The sequence below is a fragment of the Ischnura elegans genome, chromosome 9 (assembly GCF_921293095.1).
Source record: "Ischnura elegans chromosome 9, ioIscEleg1.1, whole genome shotgun sequence".
NCBI classification, from domain to species: Eukaryota; Metazoa; Arthropoda; class Insecta; order Odonata; family Coenagrionidae; genus Ischnura; species Ischnura elegans.
Genome location: NC_060254.1, coordinates 41,320,424 through 41,348,199, shown reverse-complemented (window position 1 = coordinate 41,348,199; position 27,776 = coordinate 41,320,424). Strand labels below are relative to the sequence as shown.

General features: G+C 36.7%; 1 protein-coding gene across 3 annotated transcripts in view; it reads right to left on the bottom strand.

Moving 5' to 3' along the window:
- The window catches only part of LOC124165084 (RB1-inducible coiled-coil protein 1), a 49,100-nt gene extending 21,335 nt beyond the window's left edge, over positions 1–27,765 (bottom strand). The window contains exons 1-13 of one of the 3 annotated variants that reach the window (XM_046542352.1): positions 27,676–27,765; positions 27,063–27,237; positions 26,445–26,665; positions 26,018–26,179; positions 22,029–22,155; positions 21,688–21,919; positions 18,453–18,623; positions 17,567–17,751; positions 17,187–17,373; positions 16,011–16,190; positions 15,401–15,610; positions 10,111–10,259; positions 6,711–6,858 (exon numbers count right to left, since the gene is read on the bottom strand). In XM_046542352.1, the coding sequence (XP_046398308.1) occupies positions 6,711–6,858; positions 10,111–10,259; positions 15,401–15,610; positions 16,011–16,190; positions 17,187–17,373; positions 17,567–17,751; positions 18,453–18,623; positions 21,688–21,919; positions 22,029–22,155; positions 26,018–26,179; positions 26,445–26,665; positions 27,063–27,130 (2,040 nt within the window). In that variant the 5' untranslated portion in view covers positions 27,131–27,237; positions 27,676–27,765. Of the gene's footprint in view, positions 1–6,710; positions 6,859–10,110; positions 10,260–15,400; positions 15,611–16,010; positions 16,191–17,186; positions 17,374–17,566; positions 17,752–18,452; positions 18,624–21,687; positions 21,920–22,028; positions 22,156–26,017; positions 26,180–26,444; positions 26,666–27,062; positions 27,238–27,552 lie in introns of all 3 variants that reach the window. The other 2 variants (XM_046542350.1, XM_046542351.1) reach the window with 2 other exon arrangements.
- Between the last annotated feature and the right edge of the window lie 11 nt (positions 27,766–27,776).

Below are 27,776 nucleotides of genomic sequence, written 5' to 3'. Positions count from 1 at the left end.
TGGTGCAGCAATCTTTCCAGGAAATTTTGCACACAAACATATATGTATGTATGTACATCTATTTGTAACAAAAATTTTCCCCATGCTTACACTAGCTTTACCTAGAGTCAATTTACCAACACTGATTTCATTCCCAATTACCATAAAAAGAAAATATTCTATTGACAACAGTAGAAAAAGAAATTAAAGAATTTATAACTTTGAATCACAAATTAATGCACTTTCACCTCTGCTCCTGCCAGTAGATTTCATGAGATTATAAATTCAAGCAACATATCTCATTAAGCTAAATCAAATTACATTGGAACCTTGATCTATCGCTTTTCATGTAGCGTAGCACCAGATAAGCAGATGAATTCAAATTACTAGTAGGGAGAAACAAAATGTCCTGAGAAGATATCCCTCCATCCATGGTCCTTATAATAAGACCATACCTTTGTCAGTAACTCTGACTAGTGAGATTAATAATATTACTCCTAAGTTGTAACCTGATATATTGTTTTTGGAAAAAATGCAGCATCAACTGCTGAGAAGCTCAGCTGCGATGATATTGAGTTATGCCAGAAAGCTAAGCCTCCATCGTATTTTTCCCACTATTGCCTTTCTTAAAATGCTTAAATAATGTCAGAAATATGTCGTGTTTGGTCTCCTTCGTTTTTGAATTACCTACACATTACTAATATTTCAATCTAATTATAGTATAATACCAAGTGCCGTAAGTCATTGTTAGACTCATTTGGGGCTAATAGGTGGCTTATGCAGCAGTTGACCTTCAGAAAAGGGGAACTTGGAAACAAGTAGGCTCGAAAAGGTCAGTGGGCGAGAAGGGGAGGCGTGACACGTGTCCGTTGTTCTCGTGTAACTTGATTTTTTCTTTCCAAGATATTGGTTTATGGTCTTTGTAATACGATCCCTAAGCAAGCTGGGACCATTTGTTTGACTTCAGAGAAGAGGAAAGCATCAGAGGGGGAGGGGAGGAGTGCTGAATGGAGAGGGATAACGGATTTTAGGAAATGCGCAAATGTTTGTATGTTACTATCCTACGGAAATGAGCTTCCTCCTATGGTAGTTCCATCTCTTGAAGAAGATTCAAACTATGTGCCTGTCGTTATTAGCCATAAATGACAAATTGTATATATTTTATCTCATTTTCATCAAACAATGGATGCGGGAAAATTATACGTCGGGACCGCGTTCTTCAAACGATCAATGAGGGAAAACTATACTTTGGGGAACTATAGATGTGGGAAAAAATTACATTGTGTATATGGAACTTTATTTGGGACCATGAACGGCAAAGGATGAATGTAGGAAAACGATTAATGTGGGAACGATAGATAAAGGTTGCACTGTAAATTATAGTTTAGGCAATAACATTCACACGGTGAATTAACGAAAACATCAATAAAGTTACACTACCAAAGATGATAGAGAAAGGAATATAAATTTAAATATGAATATAGTACATGCTCCTTGAGTGCCAATGCAAAAGTGGGAACACATAGATATTTTTGGGTAAAACTAATGCACCCCAACCTCACTCCATCATTTACTTCAAATGGAAAAAAATGACATGCTTAAAAAATTTGGAATAAATACTGATAATACATCCCTTGGAAAAAATATGTTTCATGCCCACAGATTCAGTAAAATGTACACTTACATTCAATACACAGCCAATCACAGTCTTAGAGGAAATGAAGGAGGGATAAAACAAAAAATAAAGTGCACTTCCAAATAAAAGGGATTGATCACAATAAAATGTAAAGAAAGCTTGCTAGTATTATAAAAATCATGGAGCCACCAGGAATCAAATCAGAAACCTATAAAATATTATGGAAACTAATTTGCGCATTCTTCTTTAGGCTATAGTATTTTACCATTCGAAGCTGATAGTTCTTATACATACCCAGGGAAATAACTTAAGGTAATATGACTGGTTTCTGTCTTTTACTTCACACTGATAAATAATATCAGTAAAGGAACAGTAACATTAACTACAGCAATTATTGATAAATATTTTTCTCAATCTTGGACCTTATAGAAATACTCTGCTTCAATTTTGAGAAGATAAACCTACAATAAGGAGAACTCAGCATCAGTAAATTTGATTCTCTCTAAATGTACATGATGATCTGTTGAGTGATGTCTTTGGGGGTGATATAGGGAAAATGGCCCAAACATAGAAGTGGCCTCAGCAGGCTAATTTTATAAATGTAGATAACGATGATTAAGAATAAGAAATAATATGAAATGCCCTACTACCCACAATTAAAATAGTAGCAGGAACCTAGGCCTAACAAAGAACATGAAATTACTTTTTTGTAAACCCAAGAATGAGTATTAAATGACAAGCTAGACTGCTGAAACGGACACAACATGCAGCAAAAAAGAATGCCTCAATTAAAATGGAAATGAGGACAAAAAAATTAATGAATATATAATTAAGTTGGAGGGAGAAGGAATATTCTTGAAGATTTACCACCCAAAAGCACATAAACATGCCTAATTCTCATTATTAGAAGTACAATTTAAGTTTGTCACCTATAATGAAACTGTCTCCGGTACAACATAAGAAAGCATGCCAGAGATGGAAACAACTCTGACAACAAGAATGATGCCTCGCAAATAATGATAAGTATCAGTGATAAATTCACTGTGCCAACATCAAACATAAGACCCAGCAAGCAAAGAGAAAAATCAAAATTGTGAGCTTCTATGCATAACACTGCAGCATTGGGGGTATCATAAAAAGTCAGAGTAATTTATTGGAAATTAACCCCCAATAAATGGAAACACAACTTTAACTTTTTTAACAATATCTCCGCTTTTTATTTGTAAAATTGTTTTCTTGATTTTAAAATGTATACACTATTTTGTTCAACCATCCCAATATTTTTTTATATTTTGACTGAAAACTAAACTTTTACATAATTTGAAAATTTCAAAATTAAATTTAAAATTTTAGGAAACAACATACACGCCGAAAAAATTTATGTTGTTGGCCCTATATCAAAGTATAATCCTATCATTACAGATTTTTTAAATTGGTGTAACTTGGTCAAAAACACGAATAACTGCTTTGCGCCATTTGCATCTATGTATTCCAGGAGTATATTTGATTTGATTGTTGAGGGTAACGATTGTCGATCAGTTTGTAATATTATTAGTTAAGAATAAATATTAACATAAACGATGCCTATCAAACTAAGATTAATCGTAATTAATGTTTGTAACCATACTGTTTAGCTTCATGTTAGTCTTCAAGCTTCGAGAAACACGTTTGCCGAAAATGATTTTTTATACATATATCTCCTGACTCTGTTTAACCATGAATTATCGCCAGAATTTAAGCCAATTTCCTAATAGTACGAGAATATGACTGAATACTCGGAAGATTCGGGGGAAAATTGAAAAAAAATCAGGATGGTAGAATGTAATAATGTATACATTTTAAAATCAAGAAAACAATTTTACAAAAATAAAAACTGGAGATATAGTAAAAAAAATCGTGTTCCCATTTTTCTGAGGTTAATTTCCATTGTTAAGGCCTGAAACTTAGAGAAAACACATAATTTTTGATGCACTTCAAGTGTATGATTTTTTATTTTTCGAAATATCTGGGGGCACTTTCCACTATCTTAACGTGCTAGACCCTCTGCAGGTAGGACAAAAAGCTTACCACATAAGATGTATTTGCAACAAAATTTGATATTGGCAATAGTTCAGAACATTTTCCGGCATTGTGTATCCATGGCAACAAAAGGGGGTGGCCAAACCTCACCTACCAAACAAGTCTTAACCTTTACATATATAAGCTTTTCATTCCTGTTTTCAACATGCTGCTATGATTATGAGTTAAATTAAATACTTTGCTTTTTAAAACTACAAAAGTTTTTTTAACAGTAGCATCACTCATCTCATAAGGATACTCATTAAACATCTTTTAAGGTTCCCTCATCGGTATGTCCTCTTGGTTATCACATAAATATTCTGATTAAAGAAAAAAGATGCTTAGCAGTTTCCAGTATCGTAAATGAAAAGTTACTATATAGCCAGAGTATAAGTTGAGAAATATCTAGAGCAGACAATCACCTAACTTAAACTTAAAATTCAACTCACGATTATAATGAATTCACTTTTTCATGGTGCATATTTCAACATGAACACTATTAAAACATTACATCTCTTCTCAGCAAATGATCACTTAGAATATTCATGATAGAACACATCAAATAAGTTCCAATCTCAAAATACGAGCTTAAAAATAACACATACATTTTTTTTAAGAATTCCTCAAAGCTGAATGAAATTGCAAGAACTCAAAAATTCAGACTCAGTCTCAAAAAATATTGGACAATAAATATCCGCATACTTCCTAAACATATTTCTGTGATTTTCAGACAGTCTGTAAGAGAAAACAACTTGAAACAGCATAAAATAGGAGGAATGATAACCTCAGAATGAAGATGAAACATAAGCCTTCAAACTAATCTCCATGATGTCTTGAGTGCCTCAACGTGAGTAAATTTACAAGTAATTCAGTAGCCAAAACACCTGATAGACGGAAGACAACAGTATGTTATGGTTAATTAAAAATGAAGTTTCAGTCTTTTTATGCTTCATATATTATATTGACAAGCTTCCTAATACCCCATTATCTAAAGGTATCTGCACCTTAGGTGGCCCACTTTTAACTGAACAGCCAAGAGATAAGATTTTGTTTTCTCTTAACCAACTAACAAGAAGATTTTAAAGCATGCTTTCCAATTAAGTAAAATACTTCAACTTTTACTCACAAATATATGGTATGAGAAAGCAAAACTACAGGGAGTAGATGGCAAAATAAATAAGCTTCACTCTCTTCTCCAAAGCAATTAACCAAAGAATGAGAAATAATAAAATAATAATTTTCAGCTGTACTAGAACATAAATCTATACTTTAAAAATAAATAAATTTATGAAAAACTAAGGTGCACAACACAGACTGCGGAAACATAAGGATTTTTAGAAGATAATAAGGATAAATATATCACAAAATATATATCTCGCAATAAGGCAAATGCTACGTAACTACAATACCATTTCTGGAAAAATAATTTGATATCTTCAAACTAAAATTCACGTCCCTGGTAACAAAATACAAGACTTTAAAATAAATTTTTTTCACAAAACTTGTCTAAACCGATTTAATTTCCACGACTCATATTTTGTGTTAGTATTACATTCTAGTGCATGAAATATATAGTTGATTTCTATTTATCATTTCATAACACTCCAATTTCTTCTTGTAACCATTAGCAAAATATAAAAAAGTAAAATGCATCCAGTGCCTTAAAAATAGCAAACAATAACCATTCTTTTTACGTTTACTCAACATGCCACTCAACCTTCATTCGAGAAGGGTAATCAAACCAAATTCAGAATATGTATATGAAATTGCATTGCAAAAAAAAGGTGTGGCATTTGAGGACTGCCTAGTATAAGATTATCAGCAATGTAAATAGCATTAATTACCCATTCAAGTATTAAATCCAAATACTATTCATAGATACTAGAAAAAGAGTAGTTAGAGAAAGTAACTCATATAGACTTTAAATCAACTAAATATCATAGTTGCTTGATTAATTTCACTATGTTTGTATTGAGAGAGGAGAAGGGTTAGGTGAAGCAAACTTATATTAAATTAAAAATTAAGATCACAATGATTAAGAGCTTCCAAAAGTAAAATTTTACCTAAGTAGATTAATAATTATGTTTCTGCTTGAGATTTATAGGCAAATTAGATGATGGGGAAGAATCTACCTGGCACTTCATTTCAGTGACTTGGGAGCATTTTGAGCTAGCTGAATTTAGTTTGATTTTAAGTGCTACCATAAAGTGACAAAAAAAATCATTTAGGCTAAATTAGTAATGCTAATACATGGCTAAACCATCAGTGTTCTCAGAGAGGACTGACTTTATGGAATTTTGTTACCTTCATCCTCACAAAAAAGTAATACTTTCAGTCAATTCCACAGTTGTTTATTTTCCAATCCATGTTTCAACCTTCAATCTTTAGATCCCAGCTGACCATCACCATTGTCAAGTTTTAAAGACCTGTTACTATATGCAACTCATATTTTTATGTACCTTTATAATGACAAGATAAATTGTTGAAACCTGGATCGCATAATAAACAAGTATGGAACTGACTAAAAGTATTATTTTCCCTGAAAATGATGGCATCAGTGTTCTTCCAAGGAGAAAGATGTGCATAGCCATAATAAAAGCAACCAACACAATTGGTTACAAACGTCAAATGCTCTTTAATGGGCTGAGCACCCCTCTGGGGCGCCTACCTGGAGGAGACTAATCAAGTTGAGCCTCCCCCCATGTGACTCCACCATGCTTGTCTCGACGGCAACTGATGCAGCCGCTTTCCAGTCACCCAAAGCAGCAAGGGAAGGTTGCGTCGTCCCAGGGGTCAAGGGCAATGTTATGGGACTGGAGGGGAGGGACTCGTCAATGTAGAAATCCGTGGACACAAACTCGGGGGAGGAAGGGGAAGATTGGTGGCGTGGAGCATGGCTTGGCCGTGCTGAATAGTTACTCAGGGGGGATACACTGCTTGGTGGCCCATCGTCGGACAGACCAATCAATGAGCCAGCCCTTTCAGTGGGGCCCTTTGTGTCTCCCAGCCCCCCCTTATATGACCCCCCTCCACCAACCTCCGCTGCATCCAGCTCAGCCCCTGGGCATTCTCCTTCCCTCAGGACAGTCCCTGTCCCTATGCCCTGGCCTTCTGACTCCCCCTCCGCAGATGGGCTCCGGCCAACCTTCTCAAACTCTTCCGTGTCAGTTTCAGACTCGAATCCTCTGCAATTGTCCAAGCAACAAATCAAAATTATACACAAATGCTGGAAAAAACCATGCATAACAGCACCGAAATTAACACTGAATACCATGCAGAGACATGTGAAGAAATAAATCATAAGGGTTTTATTCCCGGTTAATAAATATTGGTATTTGGAGGCGGCATCCAATGGGATAAATAGATGAAGGTAGAGCTCACCCGAGACTAAGGCACAGGCATACATATGAACTTCACAATTTCAGGGTCATTCATTTGCACAATTAGGGAAGGGTAGGAAAGGAAAAATGGAGAGAAACCCAGCACTCTCATCAGTCAGTCCTAAACAAAAGGTGCCAAAATGACCATTGCTTAACATTCCAGTCAACACAGGGAGTGCTGTATTTGCATGCCCACCATACAGAACTATGGGCAACCGCTGAAAATCTTCATCATCACTAGGATTTGAACCCAGATCCAATGGTCAGGCAGTAAACACACTAACAACCACACCAAAATGATCTCTCTAGGCTGGACTCAAGTTTTGCTGGTATTGCAGTTCACTTCTGTGGGTCAGTGAAGATATTATGAAATGCTCAGGCAATTTGAGTTGGAGAGGCAGCCCTTAACCTGCTTCATCACTTTAAGAATCCAAAGAACCTGACAACAACACTAAGGAAACTTTTATCCAAAGAGCATTGGATGAATGCATAGGAAAAACAGTATGATTTACTCCTTCACATGCATCAGTTTCTGGAAGCCTTCATTAGGATGCAGAGACATACACTGAGTCAAATGATAAGATTTACAATAAAGTGTAACTTCACTTACCCACATTTCCAAAAAGAGAAAGCATTTCATGATAGTTAAAAATCTTTGAATAAGTATTTCGGGTACACGATAAGCTCATCCAGTTACTATAAATCTTCCAACTGATAGCCCTGATACAATACATAAAATTATATATTTCTTTCAAGTCTATGGTTGGCTTAAATTTGCAGATGTGGAGCTCAGGACTAAGCCATAGGCATAAGAAATTCACACATACTGGGCAGGGGGGGCTGTTTCCTTCCCACCTGCCACTACGAGGATCAAGGATGTCCAAAGGTTTCCCTAAATTTGAACCCAGGTCCTATAATCGGTGGCCCAATGCTCCATCCATTATTTCAGAAACTCTCTCCAAGGATCATAAAATTACCCAGTCATGAGTTAAGAATGCAGATTGAAAAGGAAAAATATACCAATTTGTACGGAATAAATACCACAAAGAAACTCTCAGTATGTCGAAGATACTGGTAAGATGGTAAGCCGTTCGAAAGTACCAAGACAGGGTTCCCACTCTACCTAAATAATGAAATTCACGGTTTTTTTCAGGTTTTCATGGTCTCAATGTCGTCAAATTCACAGTCCATTAATAATCCAACAATAAGACAATCACCGGCCGTATATTAACTAAAAATTAACATTCGCAACAGATGCCGTGAATGTAAAGTCAGCAATGAAAAGTGATATCTGTTATGATGTCACCTATTGTTTGCAAAATTCAGGGCCGACTAAAGGCCCAACCCAACCGCGCTCTTGCCCGGACTACGAATATCACGGTATCCTTTAATATGCTAATGCCCTTAGGACCTTCTTCAATCTGAACACCGGAAGTCCTTTTTTAATTCCTCGCCGAGAGATTTTTTTTGCGCACGTTGTTATTACCGCACAATAACCAAATTTCCCTCAACCAATCTTTCTGAGATCGCGGAAAATATTTTTTTCGATTGTTCATAGACTGTAATAAATAAAAAAATCAATTTCATATAATTATAATGGACTTGGTTTGAAATATATAAAGACAAAATAAATACCTGCTGAAACACGTTATTCTCACTTTCACTTTATTATTCACATAAATTCAAACGAGGTGAGCGCAGTCTATTGAGATCTATTGCCATTAATTGAAAGCCTATTTGCTGTAGAAATGTTTCCTACAGTAAAATTCCAATGGCAAACTCATATTTTGAAGCATATGGCATGTGCCTTCATTTTCTGATGGAACCAAACTTCGAGTTAAAAATCAGATAATTTTCGTAAATGGTTCATTCTGGGTCTATTAGAAATGCAAGTTATTTCATTTGTCCTTTTTCGAATACAAGTCCATCCCAAGCTATCACTGAAATTGAAACGCTTGGACAAAATAACAGACTTCCACCATTAAAATGGAAAATATCAGTCAATGTGCCGTCATATAGTACGGACCAATTATGTACTACACTTTGAATATTCGTGTGTAGAGAAATGTGTAGACTAAGAGTCTCCACATGCCTGACCTTAATACATGATTAACATATCAAATTTGATCAGTCAATCGTAGTATTATTATCAAGCTTGAGATTTTTTTTAAGGTTTCATGGTGAAATTCGCAGCTTTTTCCAGGTTTTTTCACGGTAGACGAAATTCACGGTTTTAAGGTTCTCTCGGTTGAGTGGGAACCCTACAAGATCATATATAGTAGAGAGAAGCTCAAGGGAATAATTTAAAAAATAGTGAAAAAAGAAGAGAATTAAGGAAATTGCAAATGCTATTATATCAACAGCAAGTTCTACTAGTTTGAGATACCCTTAAGAGAAAATGTCATATAAAAAAGTAGTAAAACTCATTACAAAACATACTTATTTAGATGTTATGCGACATAATTTTGAAAAGCATCTAAGCATTTTTTTCTACTTTGAGTTTATCCTAAAATTAGCTGAGGTCTTCTACCATAAAAAAATTCTTAAGTTGCCTCAATTTGAAATCTTGAAATTCCTGAAATTGTCATTTCACTTATGCTCGGGGACTGACTACGAAAGACTTTTTGGCTGAAAAACTGACAATTACTTCAACAACTTAATCAGTGTTTCAGTCTGAAGGCTACTATGGATAGGAGTTGGAAGAGCTAACCCCAAGCTACACAACAGGTGTATGAATTTCACATATTTTGTTACTGGGGGCCACATCCTTTCCCTGTTTTGTTTCTTGAAGTTTAAAAAAAATGCCCAATGGCTTTCTGCAAACTTTGATCCTGGGATCCCCTTGACAAAAGCCAAAAGCTCTATGCAGTAAGTGACAACTGCTCCCCACAACTACATAATCACAAGGAAACCTTACTTGCACATATAAAGGATTAAAATTGGAACTCATTCAGTGGAAAGTACACATGCCATTAAACATAATAAAAGCAAGAATAAAAGAGATGATACAGGGTATCAATCTCTTATAAAATATTACTATTTTAGATAAATACTAACCCATCTTGATCTCCTGATACAGTTCGGGTTTGTGCAACAGTTCCTTGTTCGACTACTGACTTGCTAGGAGATTGTGCTTGGACTGTTTGTTCAACAGGTAGAGTATTTGAAGAATCATCATCCACTTTTGATTGCTGCTCATGTTGTTCCTGCAAAATTACCAGTCCCCAATATACATTCAATCATATTACTGTCAAATAATTAAAAAAATAATCCAATACGTCACTAATTATAAAATGGTTAAATATTTCACACAAGATCATTTATTTAACCATAGTTCTTGAAAGTAAATGAATTAAAAGAGGACTTTGGTAAGATAGCTGTCAAAAGAATAAGGTACAGTGTAATCCAGTTTAAGCAAGTACGGGCTATTGCGAGACCCCCGCCATTACGAGAGATAGCCGAGGCACCGTCAATTGACTCTATAATAAGCATGTAAAAAAAAATCGTTTTTACGAGGCCATCTATGGTTACATAATTGGAAATAGGCGTAACCATACCTGAAATTTAAACGCATGACCAACCCATTCTAATTTTGTCTTAAATTCATGCACACTAAATAATAGCATTCAACAATAATGTCCAGAAAGCAGTTTCACACTCAATTTCATAATAATCCAACAAGAAACTTGGCGACGTTGGACCTTGCTCTCGCCTCTCATCGTTTGCATAGAGTATCCACTGGCAGAAACATTTTCCTATCCGACCATGAATCCTTTGAGTTCGAACTCTCCCCTGCCCCGTGCTGTACAACCAGACCTCCAATTCCCCCTAGAACTGTTCACGCTTGGAACAAAGCTAATTGGGATGCCATAAACGGCGTACTTTCCCTTCTGCCCTGGAACCTCCTAGAGTGCGGGTCAGTGGAGGATTCTCTAGACCTTTTGTATGACTTCCTCCACGGTGCCATCAATGATTTTGTCCCTTCCCGCAAAATCTCCAAGAAAAGACCCATATGGATGTCCGAGGAAACTACCATCACCCTCCGCAACAAGGAAGCAGCTTGGAGACTTTGGAAATCCCACCCGAGCCCTTATACGTACGCAGTTTTCTCCAAAATACGAAAGTATGCCAGGAATCTTCTTCATCGTGATTACGCCAGTCACGTCGAAGCAATCACCGATGACATAAAAACAAACCCTAAAAGAATTTGGACTCTAATTAACTGCAGGAGAAAGTCAACCAGGATTCCCAATACCTTACGTTTAGGATCACGGACATTTTTCGGTGATGAACGATCGCTCGCCTTCAATAACTTTTTCGCCGACAACTTCACTCAGCCGTCTCCTTGCCAAAATTTTCCATCCACCTCTCCTATTTGTTCCCATTCATTGTCAACCATTTCAACTTCACCAAATGAAGTCCTCAGTCTTCTTTCTTTCTTACCCGCCAACAAAGCTACTGGCAATGATGGCATCGGGTTGCTATTCCTCAAACGCACAGCCAACACCTTACATGTTCCCATTTCTATGATATTCAACAAAGCATTTTCAGGTGGTGTATTCCCTCTCCAGTGGAAAATGGCCAATGTCACTCCGATATTAAAATCAAAATGCAACATTTCTATGGATAATTATCGACCAATCTCCATCTTACCTGTCCTATCTATTATCTTCGAAAGAATCATCCATGACCGCCTCCTTTCATTCACTCTTCCCTATTTATCTCCTAACCAGCACGGTTTCCTTCCAGGTGGATCATGCCTCAGCAATCTCACAGTCATTAGCAGCCATATCAATGAAGTGTTTGAGCAATCCTCCCAACTTGATGTCTGCTATATTGATTTTTCAAAAGCGTTTGATACCGTAGACCATCACCTCCTATCACACAAGCTAAGTAACCGCTTCAATATTAACGGCACCTTTCTTCATCTTCTCGTTGACTTCCTATCCAATAGAACACAAAGAGTAATTCTAGACGGTGTCTCCTCTACATCCCTCAGAGTAACCTCAGGTGTCCCCCAAGGCAGTGTGCTTGGCCCACTTTTATTCACCCTTTACATCGATGATATAACACAATCCATCTCGTCGCGTGACTGTGGAATTCTTCTATACGCTGATGACAGCAAGGTTTTCAGAAGAGTTAACAGCCACGCCGACAGTTCAATCCTACAGGATGCCCTCGCTTCCATTTCAAATTGGAGTTCCACCTGGAAGCTAAAGGTAAATCCCCTGAAATCCAAAACCATGACCTTCTCTCTACGTGCTAATCCTTTAAATTCATCCTATAGTTTCTCTGGCCAACCAATTCCGAAAGTTACATGCCACAGTGATTTGGGAGTCCTTTTTGACTCCAAGCTTACCTTCACCCCTCACCTTAAGCACATATCTACCAAAGCGATGGCTCTAGTTGGACTTATGTACAGATTTACAGAAATACGGAGTCCTTTAGCTCTGAAATCTGTCTTTCCTGGATGTGTTCTTCCACTTATTGATTATTGTTCGCCCATATGGTCTTCAGCCAAATCTCAAAATTCATAATAGACCTGTTAATTTCTTCGTAAACATCGTGAAAAACCGTAACCCTTCCCTCCGTAATCTCACTGCTGATGATCTCCTCTCTCAGCTTGACATAGTGCTCTTAGGGCGAAGACGTACTCTAAGTGACCTCAGGTTTTTCCACCGAATCATGAATGGCCACTTCAGGTCTAACGACATTCTTTCAATGTTCTCCCTCCGTGTCCCTTCCCGTAAAACACGGAACTCATCTCTTTTCCATCTACCTCTCCACCGTTTATCAGTGACCCAGAGATCCCTTACCTACCGGCTACCTCTTACCTACAATTCCATCAAAGCTCCTTCTGTTGACATAACATCATCAATTTCATCATTTACGACCGCCATCAGGAAACTTCCTCTTTAAATCCCTCTTTCTTTGTCCACCCTTCCCAAATAGCATATGAGCGGATGAGGCGTTCATAGAAGAGGAGTATTATGTATATCTGAGTGTATTTAATCAAGTTTTTTTTGTCGTTGTTTCTTGTTCCACTTTCTTATTATCCATTTGTTTAAAAATCCAATGTAAAAGGTCTCATGTACTGTTTTTGGGTTTATTGCAAATAAATAAATAAATAAATGTGGAAATTATAATGTATGCAACTGTCATTGTTCTTGAATGTTGAAGTAAAATACATGATAAGGATCAAAACCGGGTCGGTGCTTAAGTAAATAAAATTGTGTGGAAGTTTAACATTTCAGTTTATTCTCATGATGAGGAGTATGAAAAATTTATTTAGGATTAATTTCAATATGTTTCCAATATTATAATTTCATGCCAAAAAGGCAAAAATTTCATATCCTAATAGATAGTTAATATGAGATACCGTATAAGCGCGTGTAAGAGGCACCTTTTTTCCCAGAAATTGCAGCCAAAAATGGGGGTGCGCCTCTTAAACAAACTTCTTATCTTCCCCCTCCCCCTCCGCGGTCGCAAGTCCAAGGGGAACTGAGTGGCCTTGGTTTTCAGTGTGAGTCAGTCATCTGAAACCCTGGGTCAAAAACAGGCGGCAGGTAGGGGAGTTGATCCCTTAGTGACGTATTTTTAAAATACTTCTGTTTGCTTTTCTTACTTGTAAGCATCGCGCCTTCACGTCGGTACCTCAGAAATGAATATGGAAAACATCGCACGGGGTTTTTTGCTTCGGAGGGCGCGCTAAATTTACTGCCACGAGTGGACATCCCGCGGCATTTATACTGCATATAGAAATCGCTTCTCAAACGTAGAGAAACGCGTAGTTTTGAAGGACATACCTGGTTATTAGTCAATTAGTCTTGCCGAGCAATTTTCATTACGCTGAGCACCTGATTTTTCAAAAACCATCTTCAGACGCTAATATGAGGATTTTTACAACTGAAAATTATATTGGTGTCAAAACCTGCAGTTTAAAACATTCGAACTAGTGTGTTCATTGTTGGACTAAATGGTGGATAGAAGAAATCGGAAATGCTTATAAGTGAAGAGCGCTGAAGGAGTGGTCGAGGGGAAGGAGCACGCTCCCTCCCCTCCGTATTTCAAGCTACGAGGCTATGAGCGTAGGAAAAAGGGAAGAACACGTCCGCTCTTGCATGTGACGTCGTTGCCTTCAAATCGAAGGGGCGAAGGCACAGCAATGTGATATACGCAGTTTGCATTGCCTGAAGTTTCCAGTCCGTCTTGTCTTGTTTGAATGCGCTTATGCTACGCTTGTTATTTCCAAAATTGTGCTGTTTGGACTATGTTAAATATTAGTAGCCTTGTTTTAACTATAAATCATCATGTCAATCAAATAGAGCTTAAAAAACTTTAATGCTGTCAGATATACGTCGCGTTAGGTCTCATTCTTTTTAGAACCTCGTGCGTGTCATACAATTGCTGAAAGATATTGAGATATCTTCAAGCTCAGTAGGTGACTCACCTAGCATTTGGCCTCCAGAAATTAGGAGAATTGAACCTGAGACCGAAAAAGGTCAGTTGGTGAGATGGGGTAGGGATGAAACACGTTTCCATTGCTCCCCTATAACTTGATATTTTCCCATTTTCCTGTGGGGTCTCGGAAAGGGAAAAAAACGTCAGAGGCATGGGCTGATGGAGGGCCAAGTGTGGTTCCGTTAAATCTATGAGGTGGTTATTATCCTACGGCGCTGAGATTGCCCCAATTGTTGTCCAATCTCTTGGGAAGGTTCATGCTATGTGCCTATCGTGTTTTGCCTTAAAATTTTCCACAGCTGCAATTCTATTGCAATACTCCTGCGAGAGCTTTTAAACAAAACCGTTCGTGAGTAGGACTTGCATCGTATAGCATCGGCGTATGCGAAGAGAGGATCGGAACTCTTTCTACTCCCTCTTATGCCGCTATTACCGCCACAGTTATCATATTCGATAACTGTCGAAATTCCAAGCATACATCTGCAGCACCGCACGATAGGATAAAAAAATGCCGCAAAATTTTTTTTCTTTATAGCTTCGATGCTCAAAATAGGGGTGCGCCTCTTACACACGCTTATACGGTATTGTGTGAGATTACTATCAAAAGAATCATTACCTAGATCTCAAGTGTTTATGTTTCAAAATTACTGCAATGATATATTAATGATAAGTAGCTCAATACCATAATCCTGTCATTCAAGTTTTTTTTCCAGCAAAACCCACACAAATTAATTGGCACACAGGAATGGTTTCCCCTTTCATGTGCCCCAATCAATTAAATGTGGAATAAATAAAGAGAGTTGCTGAAACTTATGTCTCAATTCCACAAATGCCCAATATACAGTCATTTCAATAGTAACGTAAATATGTAATTAATAATCCATACCTCTTCACTTGGCTGAGCACCATCACAAATTGCAACTTCACCAGCTGCATTAGCAACTTCTTGCTGAACATTTTCACCCTGTTCAATATGTGGAGGGAATGCTGGGCCAAGATTAAATAGCCGATGGATAGGAGTAGGATCTGCCTTAAATATTGAGTCTGCAAGCTCTGGTAAGGCAGCTCGCAGGTTTTCCACATCAGTTGAGGTCAACTACAAGAATATAACCAACCAAATTTAAAAATAGGAAATAATTATAAATAAAATATTAAATTTGCAGTAATTTCACCAATCATTTTCCCAAGAAAGTGATTTGACAGGACACATAGAACAGGTCCACCATCACTAGAATCTAATTAAGCCCGAGAACTAAGAATGCAATCAATAAAATCATTTTTAAGACAAAATTTGCACATGGGGTTCCTGTAATATTATGCCATCGATTAATATATCCCATGGCTGTAAAAAATTCTTGTCACCCTTTGATCAAACCATGTGTGAAAAATTGCAATGAAAATAAAATTCAGCACAAATCCAGCTGTGAAGGATCACAAAAGTTTCAAAATGGAAAATTATAATAAAACTATGACTAATAATGAAATAAAAAGATAACCTTTGGAAGATCCCTGTCAAAAGGAGGTGGAGGACGAGTTGCATATGGAGGTGGTTTCTCCCCCATATTGGGGAAAAGACTTGTGAGAAAGTGACCCTGTGTTGCTTGCTCAAAGTTACGTCTCTTGTCTTCCTCTTCTCCCAGGACACAAGACAGTCGAGAAGACAGTTCTCTTGCCCACTAAAACAGCAAAAATAAATACGAATCTCAATGATTACAGAAAATGCATACGTAATTGACTTTTACAACATTTTTTCTAACAAATAACTTCAATCAATAAGTGATACAGTAGATTCCGTTTAATGGTTCCACCGGTTACTTGGGGCAGCAGCTTTATTGGGGCAGATCTTGAAGAACAGATTCCAATAGAGGAATATCCACGAGTTTTCTCCGCTTAATTGGGACAGCATGCCGCTTTATTGGGCCATGAGTCGGTGACATAGACTCTGTACTAGCGACGAAATTAAATTGTTTTGTTTTCAGAATACTATTTTTTTATATTTTCCTCCTTTGATTTACTCTTATTTTTCACAAATATTCCTATTATTGCCCTATTTTGAAAGCTCTTGTTGTTATACTATCCGCAAGAGGATAGGACTTTTCTTTAATAGGACTCAGTAAAAGACACATCATTCAGCGTCGCCAGAGGCTGTGAAAAATATTTATAACTAAATTGTAATAATTTTTAAAAATTATCATATATTAACTAAACTTGCTGATTTATTAATCAAATCAATAGTTTAATAAACTTATGTTGCATTATAAACATTCTTTAGTCTTCTTTCTACCATTTCAAAGTTTTTTATGCCCATATACGAGAGAGTTCGCCTAATTGGGGCAGCCGCTTAATTGGGGCAAAGTGCACTAGTCCCGATATGTCCCAATAAACCGGAATCTACTGTATATTGGATACAAAATGATACACATACTAAAGTACCACAAAAAAATCAAATCAAAATGAATCCAAAGTGACTGTATCATACATATACATTTTTTTAATATTTATTTTTCATAACAGCTTTTCAAACCACAAAATTTCACATTTTTATCAACAAATAAGATTGAGATTCAAAACATGTACACCATACTTGGAAGAAATTCCAAATTAATATAAGCAAATATTTTATATTTAAATACTCATACCATAATAATGTAAGCATTTTGATGAAAACTCACATTCAAAAAAGCTTCAGAAAATGTCCTCCTCCTCACCACCTCAGACACAGCCATTGCGTAAAGGGCGGGAGCCCTATGTACTTGTCTAACTACTTCGAGATTCCGCTGCAACCGCTTTAAACCTTCATGATATATTCCTAACTTAGAATCAACCTCACATATTCCATTTTCCACATACATTATCCACCTTAAAATAAAGATAAGAATACGAATAATTCAGTCATTTTCTTTATTTAGTCACTTAAAAAAATTAAATCTTATGTTCAAATATCTGCCTTCAAGATTGACTTGTTCCTCATTTCTAAGTACACATAATTATTTTGTACAGTTATTTTCAACTGAAGGTTTTCATGAGAAAAGTAAAGATAGAATTTACTCACCTAAGTCTGTAATAAAGATTCATACTCAATTCTTCCTTTGCTTTTGTGCATCGCCTTCTTATATCCCTCAGCTGCTGCTGATTTCGCAACATTACCAGAAGTTGCTTCATATGAGATGCACATAGATCTGGTAGTATCGAAGGATCCCTTAAATTTCCTGCTCTATTTTGATTCTGAATAAATGCCTAAAAGAAAATTAAAGTGACATCCAGAGATGAGAAGGTAAATAAAAACAGAATGAGAAATATATAATGACTACATATCCATTCATTTGGCTGGTAAGTAATACACATAGGAAAAATCTATTTCCGAGGTAAAAGAGAAGACTGTGTACTACACTTGAATATTAACATTTTGCCTCGAGAGGAACGAACTCTCTACAGGTAAGGGAAGGTATGGAAAAGGTTTCACAACTGGCAATTTGTAACATTGGTACAAAGCACCACCCTTCATCAAAGTTCAACACAGTGTGAGGAACTTTGATGAAGTTCATGATGCTCAGTCATTTATACCCATAGTCAATATCATATTCTTGCATTAAAATTATTAATCCTAAAACAAATAATAATTTTCAGCTATGTATGGGCAACTATGATAATATTTCCCTAAGACAATATGATATCACTCAGTTTTACTTCACACTTAATAGCAATGAATAAATCAGGATCAACAATTTCACCAATTAAAAAAAAAAAAATTCCCAGTATCAAATATATCAAGAGGGATAAAACAAAAATCAACAACTCCTGCATACTTATGTGACAAGGAATCACCAAGAAAAGTATTTTATCAGAAGAAGACATATTAAGCCGAGAAATACAACAAAACGTAATGATAACACAGTAAAAGTAAAATAAACATCACTATGATCAGTACAAAATGCTACCTGAGCCAAGTCACTCTGGTCCTGCACTATTTTCTTTGCCTCAAACATCAACTGCTCAAGACCAAACAAGCGCTCTTCTAAGCCTTTTATTTCCTTCATGTCCGGCACGTTGGTGGCATCAAGAGCTTGTTCCACATTGGATATTAAACTTTCCAGGACTGTACTGTCAAACTGAGGAAAAATATCATAAATTTATATTAGAATTAGAGTAATGAAGAGAGAGAACTAAGGCACTTACATTCACTAACAATAAATGAACATCAAACCCATGTACCATGCGACAATGAATTGTAAGATATCAAATTTTTAAATCTCCTACGACAGGTGGAGATGCTGAAGATCAAATCCAAAGACAACATCCAGAAGGAAGAAGAACACAAAAGAGTCGATAATGTAAGAATTGTTCAGCACATGGAGAATGAGAAATGCCCAGTAGAGATTGACCACACCCGGGCAAAAAAAGAAGTTAGAACCTTGTTCATTGAAAAGAGATTCACAATAGCTAATCTTTTCACACGTACATAATTATTCTGCTTTATATCCTTTATCATCACCTCATCTTAGGCCAAAATCTGCCGTTCTTGCCTTCCACCTATCCTTCAACAATAATTTTCATTGGACCCTCATGTCTCCTGTTTTGTCTGATTATATTGTTTGTCTTCTGCCCACGGTTTTCAAAAGACTTCTCTCCTAATCTTTTTGGAACTCCCTTATCACTAACACAATCTATCCATTTCATCTTCATCATTCTTCTCTAACATATTTTGAAAGCTTCCAACCTTCATTTCTCAATTGTTGTCATAGTCCATGACTCACAACCATAAAGAAGTATGCTCCAAATGTAAGCCCTAATGAAAATGCTTCTGACTTCAACACTTATTTTTCAGCTGAAAGAGGATTCCTGTTTTTGAAGGATGCTCTTCAGTTGGGCTATTCTTTCCTTTCAATTTCCTTCTTACTTCACCCATCATCTGTCTCTCACCTACATATGTAGTAGAATTCCTTTACCTACTCAAGTTTATTGAATCCTAGTTTCAGGTTAGAAGAGGCAAAGGATAAAAAAATGTTGAAACTTACTTCCACCAAGGTAAATTCTGCCAAATGAACAAAAATGAATGGAAATCAACCGCCATGAGACAAAATTAAAATAGATCAGATATCAAACTACAGGTGTTTGGCTTCCCATGATACTGCCCAGAAAATTGCATATCTAGTAATCTCACTTAAAAGCATAACCACCCCACTTTGAGCAAAGCTGTCTGACTTAGCTTAGTTGGCTGTTTCCTCACCACTTTTGCTCTCAAATCAGGGTCAATTTTTCCACAGGAACTATGTATCAACACAAGCCATCTGATAATTCTTGAGTAACTTCCGACTTAAAGGGCTTCAACTTTTGATGATTGACTACCTTTTATGCCTGTATGATTTTGATTTGAAGTTATGACAATAGTCATTAGGTACTTGATGGCGTGATTTTTATTTTCTTTCTTATTTGATACACATATACATGTATATTTTCTGGAATATCCATTGTAAATACCTGTTTTGACCACAGTTCCCTCATTCTCTGTCATTAAATACAAATTTTGTACTTGACAAGGCATAAGAGAACAAAAACTGTTTTTTATTCCCATTTCTCCACCAAAACCATTAACAATATGATTCAATCATCATTGGCTCAACTTTATAAAATTTCACCATATGTGATGAAAGGAATAGTAATGATTTAGTAATTTTCCACACAAGGTTTATTCAATCCAATGGATTTTGGCACTTACTTTGCAATCAAACAAGGATACAACTCCTTTGTAGTTGACAACTCCGAGCACTTGCTGTGCAATTATCAAGGGTACAACTACAAGGGAATTGTACTCCAGATTAAAGACACACTAATTATCGAAATACTTGGATTTAATAAAAGCTATGAGGAAAATTACTAATTCGTTATTATTCCCATCAAGATTAACACCAAGTTTACATTCCCACTGAAGCTGAATGCACTGATTTTCCCTTCTTTCCCCGCCAATGAAATGATTTGCAATAATGATTTATGACAACAGAGGGCCTAGGGAATACTGGCGTTGGTAGCATGTCAGTCGTAGAGGCAACTGATGTTACATATCTAAGAAGACTTTTGTAACAACGCACGCCTTTTCCTAGGTCACAATAATTATTATCAGTCTATACTGCATTTCATTTTTTACTCGATTTGACTATCAAGGTTGACTTCTAGAGATAATCCCACGATCCAAAAACAATCAGGTCAAAGATTAACAAGGCTGCTTTGTGAGGCTTAAGGTTCCAGAATGACCCCTACGAGCTATGTTAGGCCAAAGAGTTTGATAGGGTTGTGCTCAATCGTAGAAAGGTGGGGATAGAGGTTGAAATAATGGAAACAAGCAGATACAGAACATCAAGCTCAGTAGATACGAAGAGAAAATACATTGATCTATTACTTTTAAAATGTAATGAAAACGTGAAACACATGAATACACTGTTGTGCTCTCTTCTACATCAACAGTCATTTGTTTTTGACATAATCATGAATTTGATCTCGTTTTTTGCATGCATTTTTTCATACCCAATTATACACAGAAATTAAACCAATTATTGAAAAAAACTGAATAAAAGATAGGTCAAGATGTTGCATTATTAATTACATAAAGTAATTAAACCAAAAAGATTAGGAGCAAAGGTAACTCTTCTTTAAGTTCTCATGAAAAATTACTGCTACTTGATTTGCAGAATTAAAAGGCAAAAAGAAAATTTCATGAGTTTTTTTTTTTCAAAATTTTTCCCGGCTAAAAATTTTCAAACAGTCCAGGTTTCCTTAATTTCTCATGCCTAAGGAAACCCTAAATCAATTTTCACCCTTCAAAACTTCTTCTCCAAGGTGACCATAACTTAGCAAGACACTATACAGATTCCACTTCAACAGTTTGCATACAATGGATTTCAACATTTTACTATTATTTCCAAATGCCCATGCCATTCTCAACAATGAATCATACTGTGTTAAAAATTAAGATTTTAAGAGAAGTTTATGAAGTACCATTGATTTATGCTGAAACAGTTCCACGTTATCTTACCAAAACATCTTTATTCCAACTTATACAAAATGAAAAAGGGTGCGGCATACTGAAAGATCTCCTAACTCGAATAAATTTTAAGAGAATGATATTTGTACTTCTAAGAGCTAGGGCTAAAATAAAGCATAATTAGTAAACTAAATTACCTGCTCCAACCCTTTAGCACATCTTGAGGCAACTTGCTCTAAACTGCAACTGTTATCTTTAGCTGAAATCCAACCTAAAAGTGTTTCCTGGCATGCCTCCTTTTCTTCCACCTTTTCTTCTTCTCCGGTAGCATCTTCCCTTTGATTACTTGCTTCATCTAAAAGCAGACTCTTTTGCAGCAAAGCTGAAGGAAGGGTTATCTTTCCTAGAACTGCCAAGTCACTGCTAAAACTGAAATATAAAAAAGTTTCAATTAGAGTCTTTAAAAATTCCTCCTCAAATCTTTTTGTGACTGTCATTCAATTAACAGGAAAATAAATAATTATCATTAATCACATACTTTTGAAGCAAGATGGCACTTTCTTCTCGTGTGTCAAGATGATGACGAAAACTCTGACGGAACACCTCAGCTCGACTACGAAATGCTGCAGTAATGTCTTCAAGATTAGCAACAACAGCAGCCCAGCCTGAAAATATTTAAACAGAAATAAAAGTAAAACAAAAACTCCTTTTTGCACTGTCCTCTCAAAGAAAAAACCAAAATAGGAGAAAAAAATTTAAAGAAGGAAACTAAATAAAGGAGAAAAACTTAAAATCCAGAAACAGGCACATGTGATACTCGGGGAAAAGGAACATAAGTGCTAAATTCTAACATACATGGATGTGGCTTATCCACATTCAAGCAATTCACACACTCTACCATGACATTTTTTTCCTCTGCAGACTTAGTCGGCAGTTATTTCCTTGAATTATGACAGTTTGACGATTATGTTCTTTATTCTTCACAGTGACAAAGCTAAAGGAATCCAAGAAGATATTCTAGCTCATTGGCCACTTAAAACAACCTATGTGTACATACTTCACAATAATTGCCATAGGAATTGCCCCTTAATCAGGAATCAAGCCACAAACTTTTGGCAATATGGGTTCACTTTGCAGACTGCTATGCTATCCAGTATCATTGATTCACATGAAAATTTATTATGGGAATTTTTTCCCCACAGCAATAACACGGAATTTCACACTTATTCATGCGGCAGAGTTTAAACATTTAACAATTCGTACAGTGGATGTCGTGCATAATGTATTCAGAATCTAGCAGGTAATATCAACTTCAAATTTCCTGAGTTTTTCAGACAATTTTTCAAAATTTTCAGGCTCCTTAATAATTTCTATTTTACAGAACAGTTGTATTTATGGGAGATAAATTGGAGACTTTAAATAAATTTGAATAGTTATGGAGCATCCCTACTTAATGAAATGTTGGGAATACATATGATGTTCAAGTTAATCATGATATTGTAACAATAAATGTTTAGCTAAATTTTAATTTAACAATCAATGGGAGAAAAACAATGAGTCATGTGATAATGACGGTAATAGTTGTTGACGACACAGAAGAAAGAATGGGGAGTATTGTAATGTAAGTTGTGGCATGCGGGTGTGTCGTTGCTCCCAAGGTTTTTCCCTGGAGGAGTGGATAAAGTGTTTATAAAGCGTAGTAACCATATTTGAGAAGTTTACGGGGAAATTAAAATGTTACAATATAATCACATGTGAAATGGTGAGGAAAAATCACCACTTACACCTAATATTATTTTTTTAGAATATTTTATCATTAGTCCCGGACATTCCAGGACTTCCAGTAGTGTGACACCCCATAGAGTCATAATTATGTACTGTAATGGTTCAAGCCCCATTACAGTGCATTTCTACTTGGAGCATTTTCTTCCCTACCAGTTTACCCGCTCTTTCCACGACCTTTCCCAAAACCCCACCCCCAGACCACGGCCCGTGGAGGAAAGCGTGGATGAGTAAGTGGGGATGAATGTGTTTACGCCGATTTTTGTATGGTTGTGTGTGAGTGTGTGTGTGTGGGAGGAGGGGAGCTCGGGTTTTTCCTGAGTGAATGGCATGTTACTCCCCCTTTTTTCATTGTTCGTTACCCCCACCCCAAATTGAGGGATAATAAGAGGTGGTGCGCGTAAGAGAAGAGAATTCTTAAGTGACTGTCGGGCGGAGCCTAGGCCCGAAATCTGAGTGTGACGCACGGCAGAAGGAGACGAGGGGCCCAAACAGATCATTTCAGACTGATTGAACTGAAAGAAGAATCCCCTCCTGTCCGAAGGAGCAAGGACCAGCCAGAAGAGGACGCATTACCTCCGTCCCGGATGCAGCTTCCTCCAACAAGGGAGAAAGGAGTGCAGTAAATGGAACGAGAGTTTGTTGGATCCAACCTGGTCCAAACTCGGACAACGATAAAGTAAGATTGCAGCCCCCCACCCCCAAAGTCCCCTCTTGTCTCCTGCCAAGTGTTAAGACAAACAGTCACGGAACGCGCCCGTTACTTAGTGAAAGTGAAATTAATCACCAAGTACAATTAACGTTCGCACCCAAATTTACATTCGTCGGGATGGACTATCAATTACCTCCCCAGTCAAGAAATCATTGAAATTGTATCATATTTACGTGTTCACAACCGAACTTTATTTTGTTGTTATCATTTGCTATATTGATTTGCATCTCGGAACCAAGTTATATTGTTGTTGTTTCTTTTTTATTTATTTATCATTGATGTTTCATAAATGGCTCTCACCAATTCATATTTCATTAGCGTATAAGAGGGTTTCTTTTGTTTTTGTCATATGCAACCTTATTTGTGTGAATTATATTTTGTTTAGTTGAAAGTGTTTGAGTAAGTGTTTTGTTCTGATTCCTTCACGGGTCACCTCAAGGAAAATATCCCTCGCCCTTCCTTCCGCCCCGTCCGTTTTCCTTCCCATAAATGCGTGTTGGACGAGTGCATCAGCGCCCGAACGTCACCCATCAGTTTGAATCGGGAACCCCCCACCCGCAATCATCTTCAAAGAAGGGGAATATTTTTTATTTATGTGAATTACGAGAAGTGAGTGGCATAGTTTTGTCCCGTAGGTCCCATGCGGGAGGGATTTTTGCGGATTTGTATATTTATTTTTATTTTTGTGCGACGTCTTCCCCCAGTTCTATTGTGGTATCCGGGCGAGTCGGGGGTGGGATGCCACAGTACTAATTACTCTTTCAGAGTTCACCATCAGCAACACTTTTTCATAAGCTTTGATTCAGCTTCTTATTCATGTCTCTGTCATGAACTGCCATCTCTGGTTGATTTGCAGAGACTCAGAAGCGAAAAAGGAACTAGTCCCTTGGTGCTCAAGAATCATGTTGAATTGGATTGAAGTATGCAGTGGCAGTCAGGCATTTGCACATGCACTATTCAGTCATTTGGGAGTCTACTTGCAGCCAAACTCCCAAGCCTACACAATACTTCAAGGTAATGCATTGAGAGGTAATTTAGGAGAAATGTAGTTTTGCCCTGCTTTCTTGGGATTAATAAATAATGGATGATTAATCATAATTAATAACGGGGTCATTAGACACACAAGTAATATGCTGTAGGGAATGAACGCTGAAAGTTTGGGCAACGCTTCATTAACACATTCAATGGAGGATATGGTAATTTAACTTTTCCAAAAAACTGTCCATGTTTTTTCCACAGCAAAAAAGTTGAAAATGATGCAAATGGACAGCACAAAATGGAAGAAAAACGTATGCATACCAGTTAAGGGTTTCAATGATAAATAGAACAGATGACCCAAATTCACCAAAGGGAGGACCATGACGATTACCATCATAATTGAACCACATCACCTGATGTGTCACCGTATGTGTTGAGGCAAAGAATGTAGAGACATTCCACTATTGAGTTTGAAACACAGACTTTTAGGTTAGGATATACAATATTAATGGAGTTTCAGAGCAACTTGTGTCACACTGAAAATTAGCAGTGAAGCGTAAAATAAGTTAACACCTTTCATGAATGGCTATACATGAGAAAACTAAGTAAAACGGTAAGCCAATAGCTGTGATGACAGCCTTCATATTTAATACCTTAATACCCTAATAATGCAAATAGTTTTCAGTTGCCATTTATTACATAACCTAACTCAATGAATAACTTTCAATTTCTAATTATCAACTTCAATGTGTGCATAGGATTCTTGGTGAAAAACCACCAAAAGAGGTCAAACTCCACAATCACCATTATTGAAGGAATAATCAAACCACCCTAAACCTAAAATACTTCATCTATAAGAAAAAGTATTCATTCTTCCTAAAACAGCCTTCCATCCTGTATAAGCCTAAAACAAAATACTTAACATCCAAACTACATGATTTTATGAGTAAGTGAACATACAAGTTATACTGGCTTCTCCTCATGGTAAAATATGTGCCAAAAATCTTATGAACATCCTGAAAATTCACCAAATGGAGATATTTTAAGTCCTTTACCTTGTTGCTGCAAATGTTGATCATGAACTAGGCACTCACAAGCCCTCGTCTCTAAGCGAGCCAGCTCGCAAAGCTCTTGAGCCAAACGAGAACGATTTGTTACAGTTTCTAATGTAGAAGGAGAATTGCGTGTGGCCTCCACTCTTTCTTTGGGATCAAAATCTGTTGATATAAAGCAAAATGGCCATTAGAGTAATTCATATCAGATTCTGGATTACACTATGAACATTTGTCACTAATCTTACCTAGGCCTAACATTGAACACACATTTACATAAATTAACCAACTAGGTACTAGCTTTCTAGAAATCATCAGAATTGAAAATATAAACGTGGCTCAAAATTCAATTCTAACCGATATACCAAGACTTATAATTACCAAATAAAGTAAATTAACTTACAAATGGAGTATACTAGTAATAAAATACCTGATATATCACCGGAAAGACTGTGGGTAGAGGGAGATGGAGGAGTTGAGCTTTCAATCGACGCGAGACTAAACAGATATATGGGATTTGTATCTGTTCCAGCAGAATAGCTGCAGACACGAGCATTTGGATCAAGGCTCTCCCCGCCACTCACGAGTAATACTTGCTTCTCGACAGCAATGTGTATTTCTCGAGCCACTACTTCCTTTAGATGTGAAACGCTGTAAAAGGCGTGGATGAAAGAAGATTAATGCATCGGTATTCACAATCACACATTGCATAATCAAAAAATTTTCCCCTTTAAAATTGTGAAATAGAGGTTATGGGTCATTTTCGAAAGGCAAGGGAGTGTGGGCATTGCATATTATTGAACAATAGCCCAATATTCATCAAAACTGGAGATGTGCAAGATTTCAATAAAATCAATCAAAATTACAGAATCCATATTTAAAACCAACAAACACAAATTTCATGCAAATAAACTTACAAAGGCAAAACAATCATGTTGGTATGTTTTGGGTTTTGCCCCTAGGACAATGCTCATCCTTTTATGCTACAAGTTGTAGCTCACAACCATTAGTCGTACTTTCAAGGCCAGCATCTCTCCGTAAAACTCACCTTTCCAGAGCCAAATTCATATCAAAAGTCATCATTGTTCCCGTGTCAACATGGAATATATACAACATCCTCGAATCCTTCCTTTTCTCTTGTATCTAATGAAATGTGTATGATAATATCTTTGTTTGACTTTCATCGGTTTCAATCTGTTTCAGTATTCGATGAGCAACCAAACCTATAAAGTCGAAAAAAAATAAAAATACCAAAATGACCAAGAAATCTTTAAACCTAGGAAATGCAAGATCACGATTTGAACATGGGCACAATCTCCGTCGATTCCCTCAACAACACTGTGATGAAACAAATACGATGGAAAGCAAGTCATATCCCGAGCATAAAGCAATGAAATCAAGGTCATCAGGTAAATTGATATTCGGCAGTTAGAAATGTTCCTGGTCAAAATTACACGGCTGAAAATTAAAGTTAAACTTATATACGCACTTTGATGCACAGTGAGATGCATTAAGCAAAAAATAAATAAATGGCTTACGCTGCATCACGAATAGCGACGACAAATGTGTAATTTTCACCACGATAAGAATGCTTCTGCTTCGAATCTCTCACGTTTATATAACTTAAGAGAATTCCAAAACATAGATTTATGCATAAGTACCTTGTCTATTTAGTTTCTGAAGGGTATCCCTTGCCATTATTATGGCACCATCACAGCTGTTTATCGTGATGCCTCACGGGAAATTGTTTGCCAACCGAAAC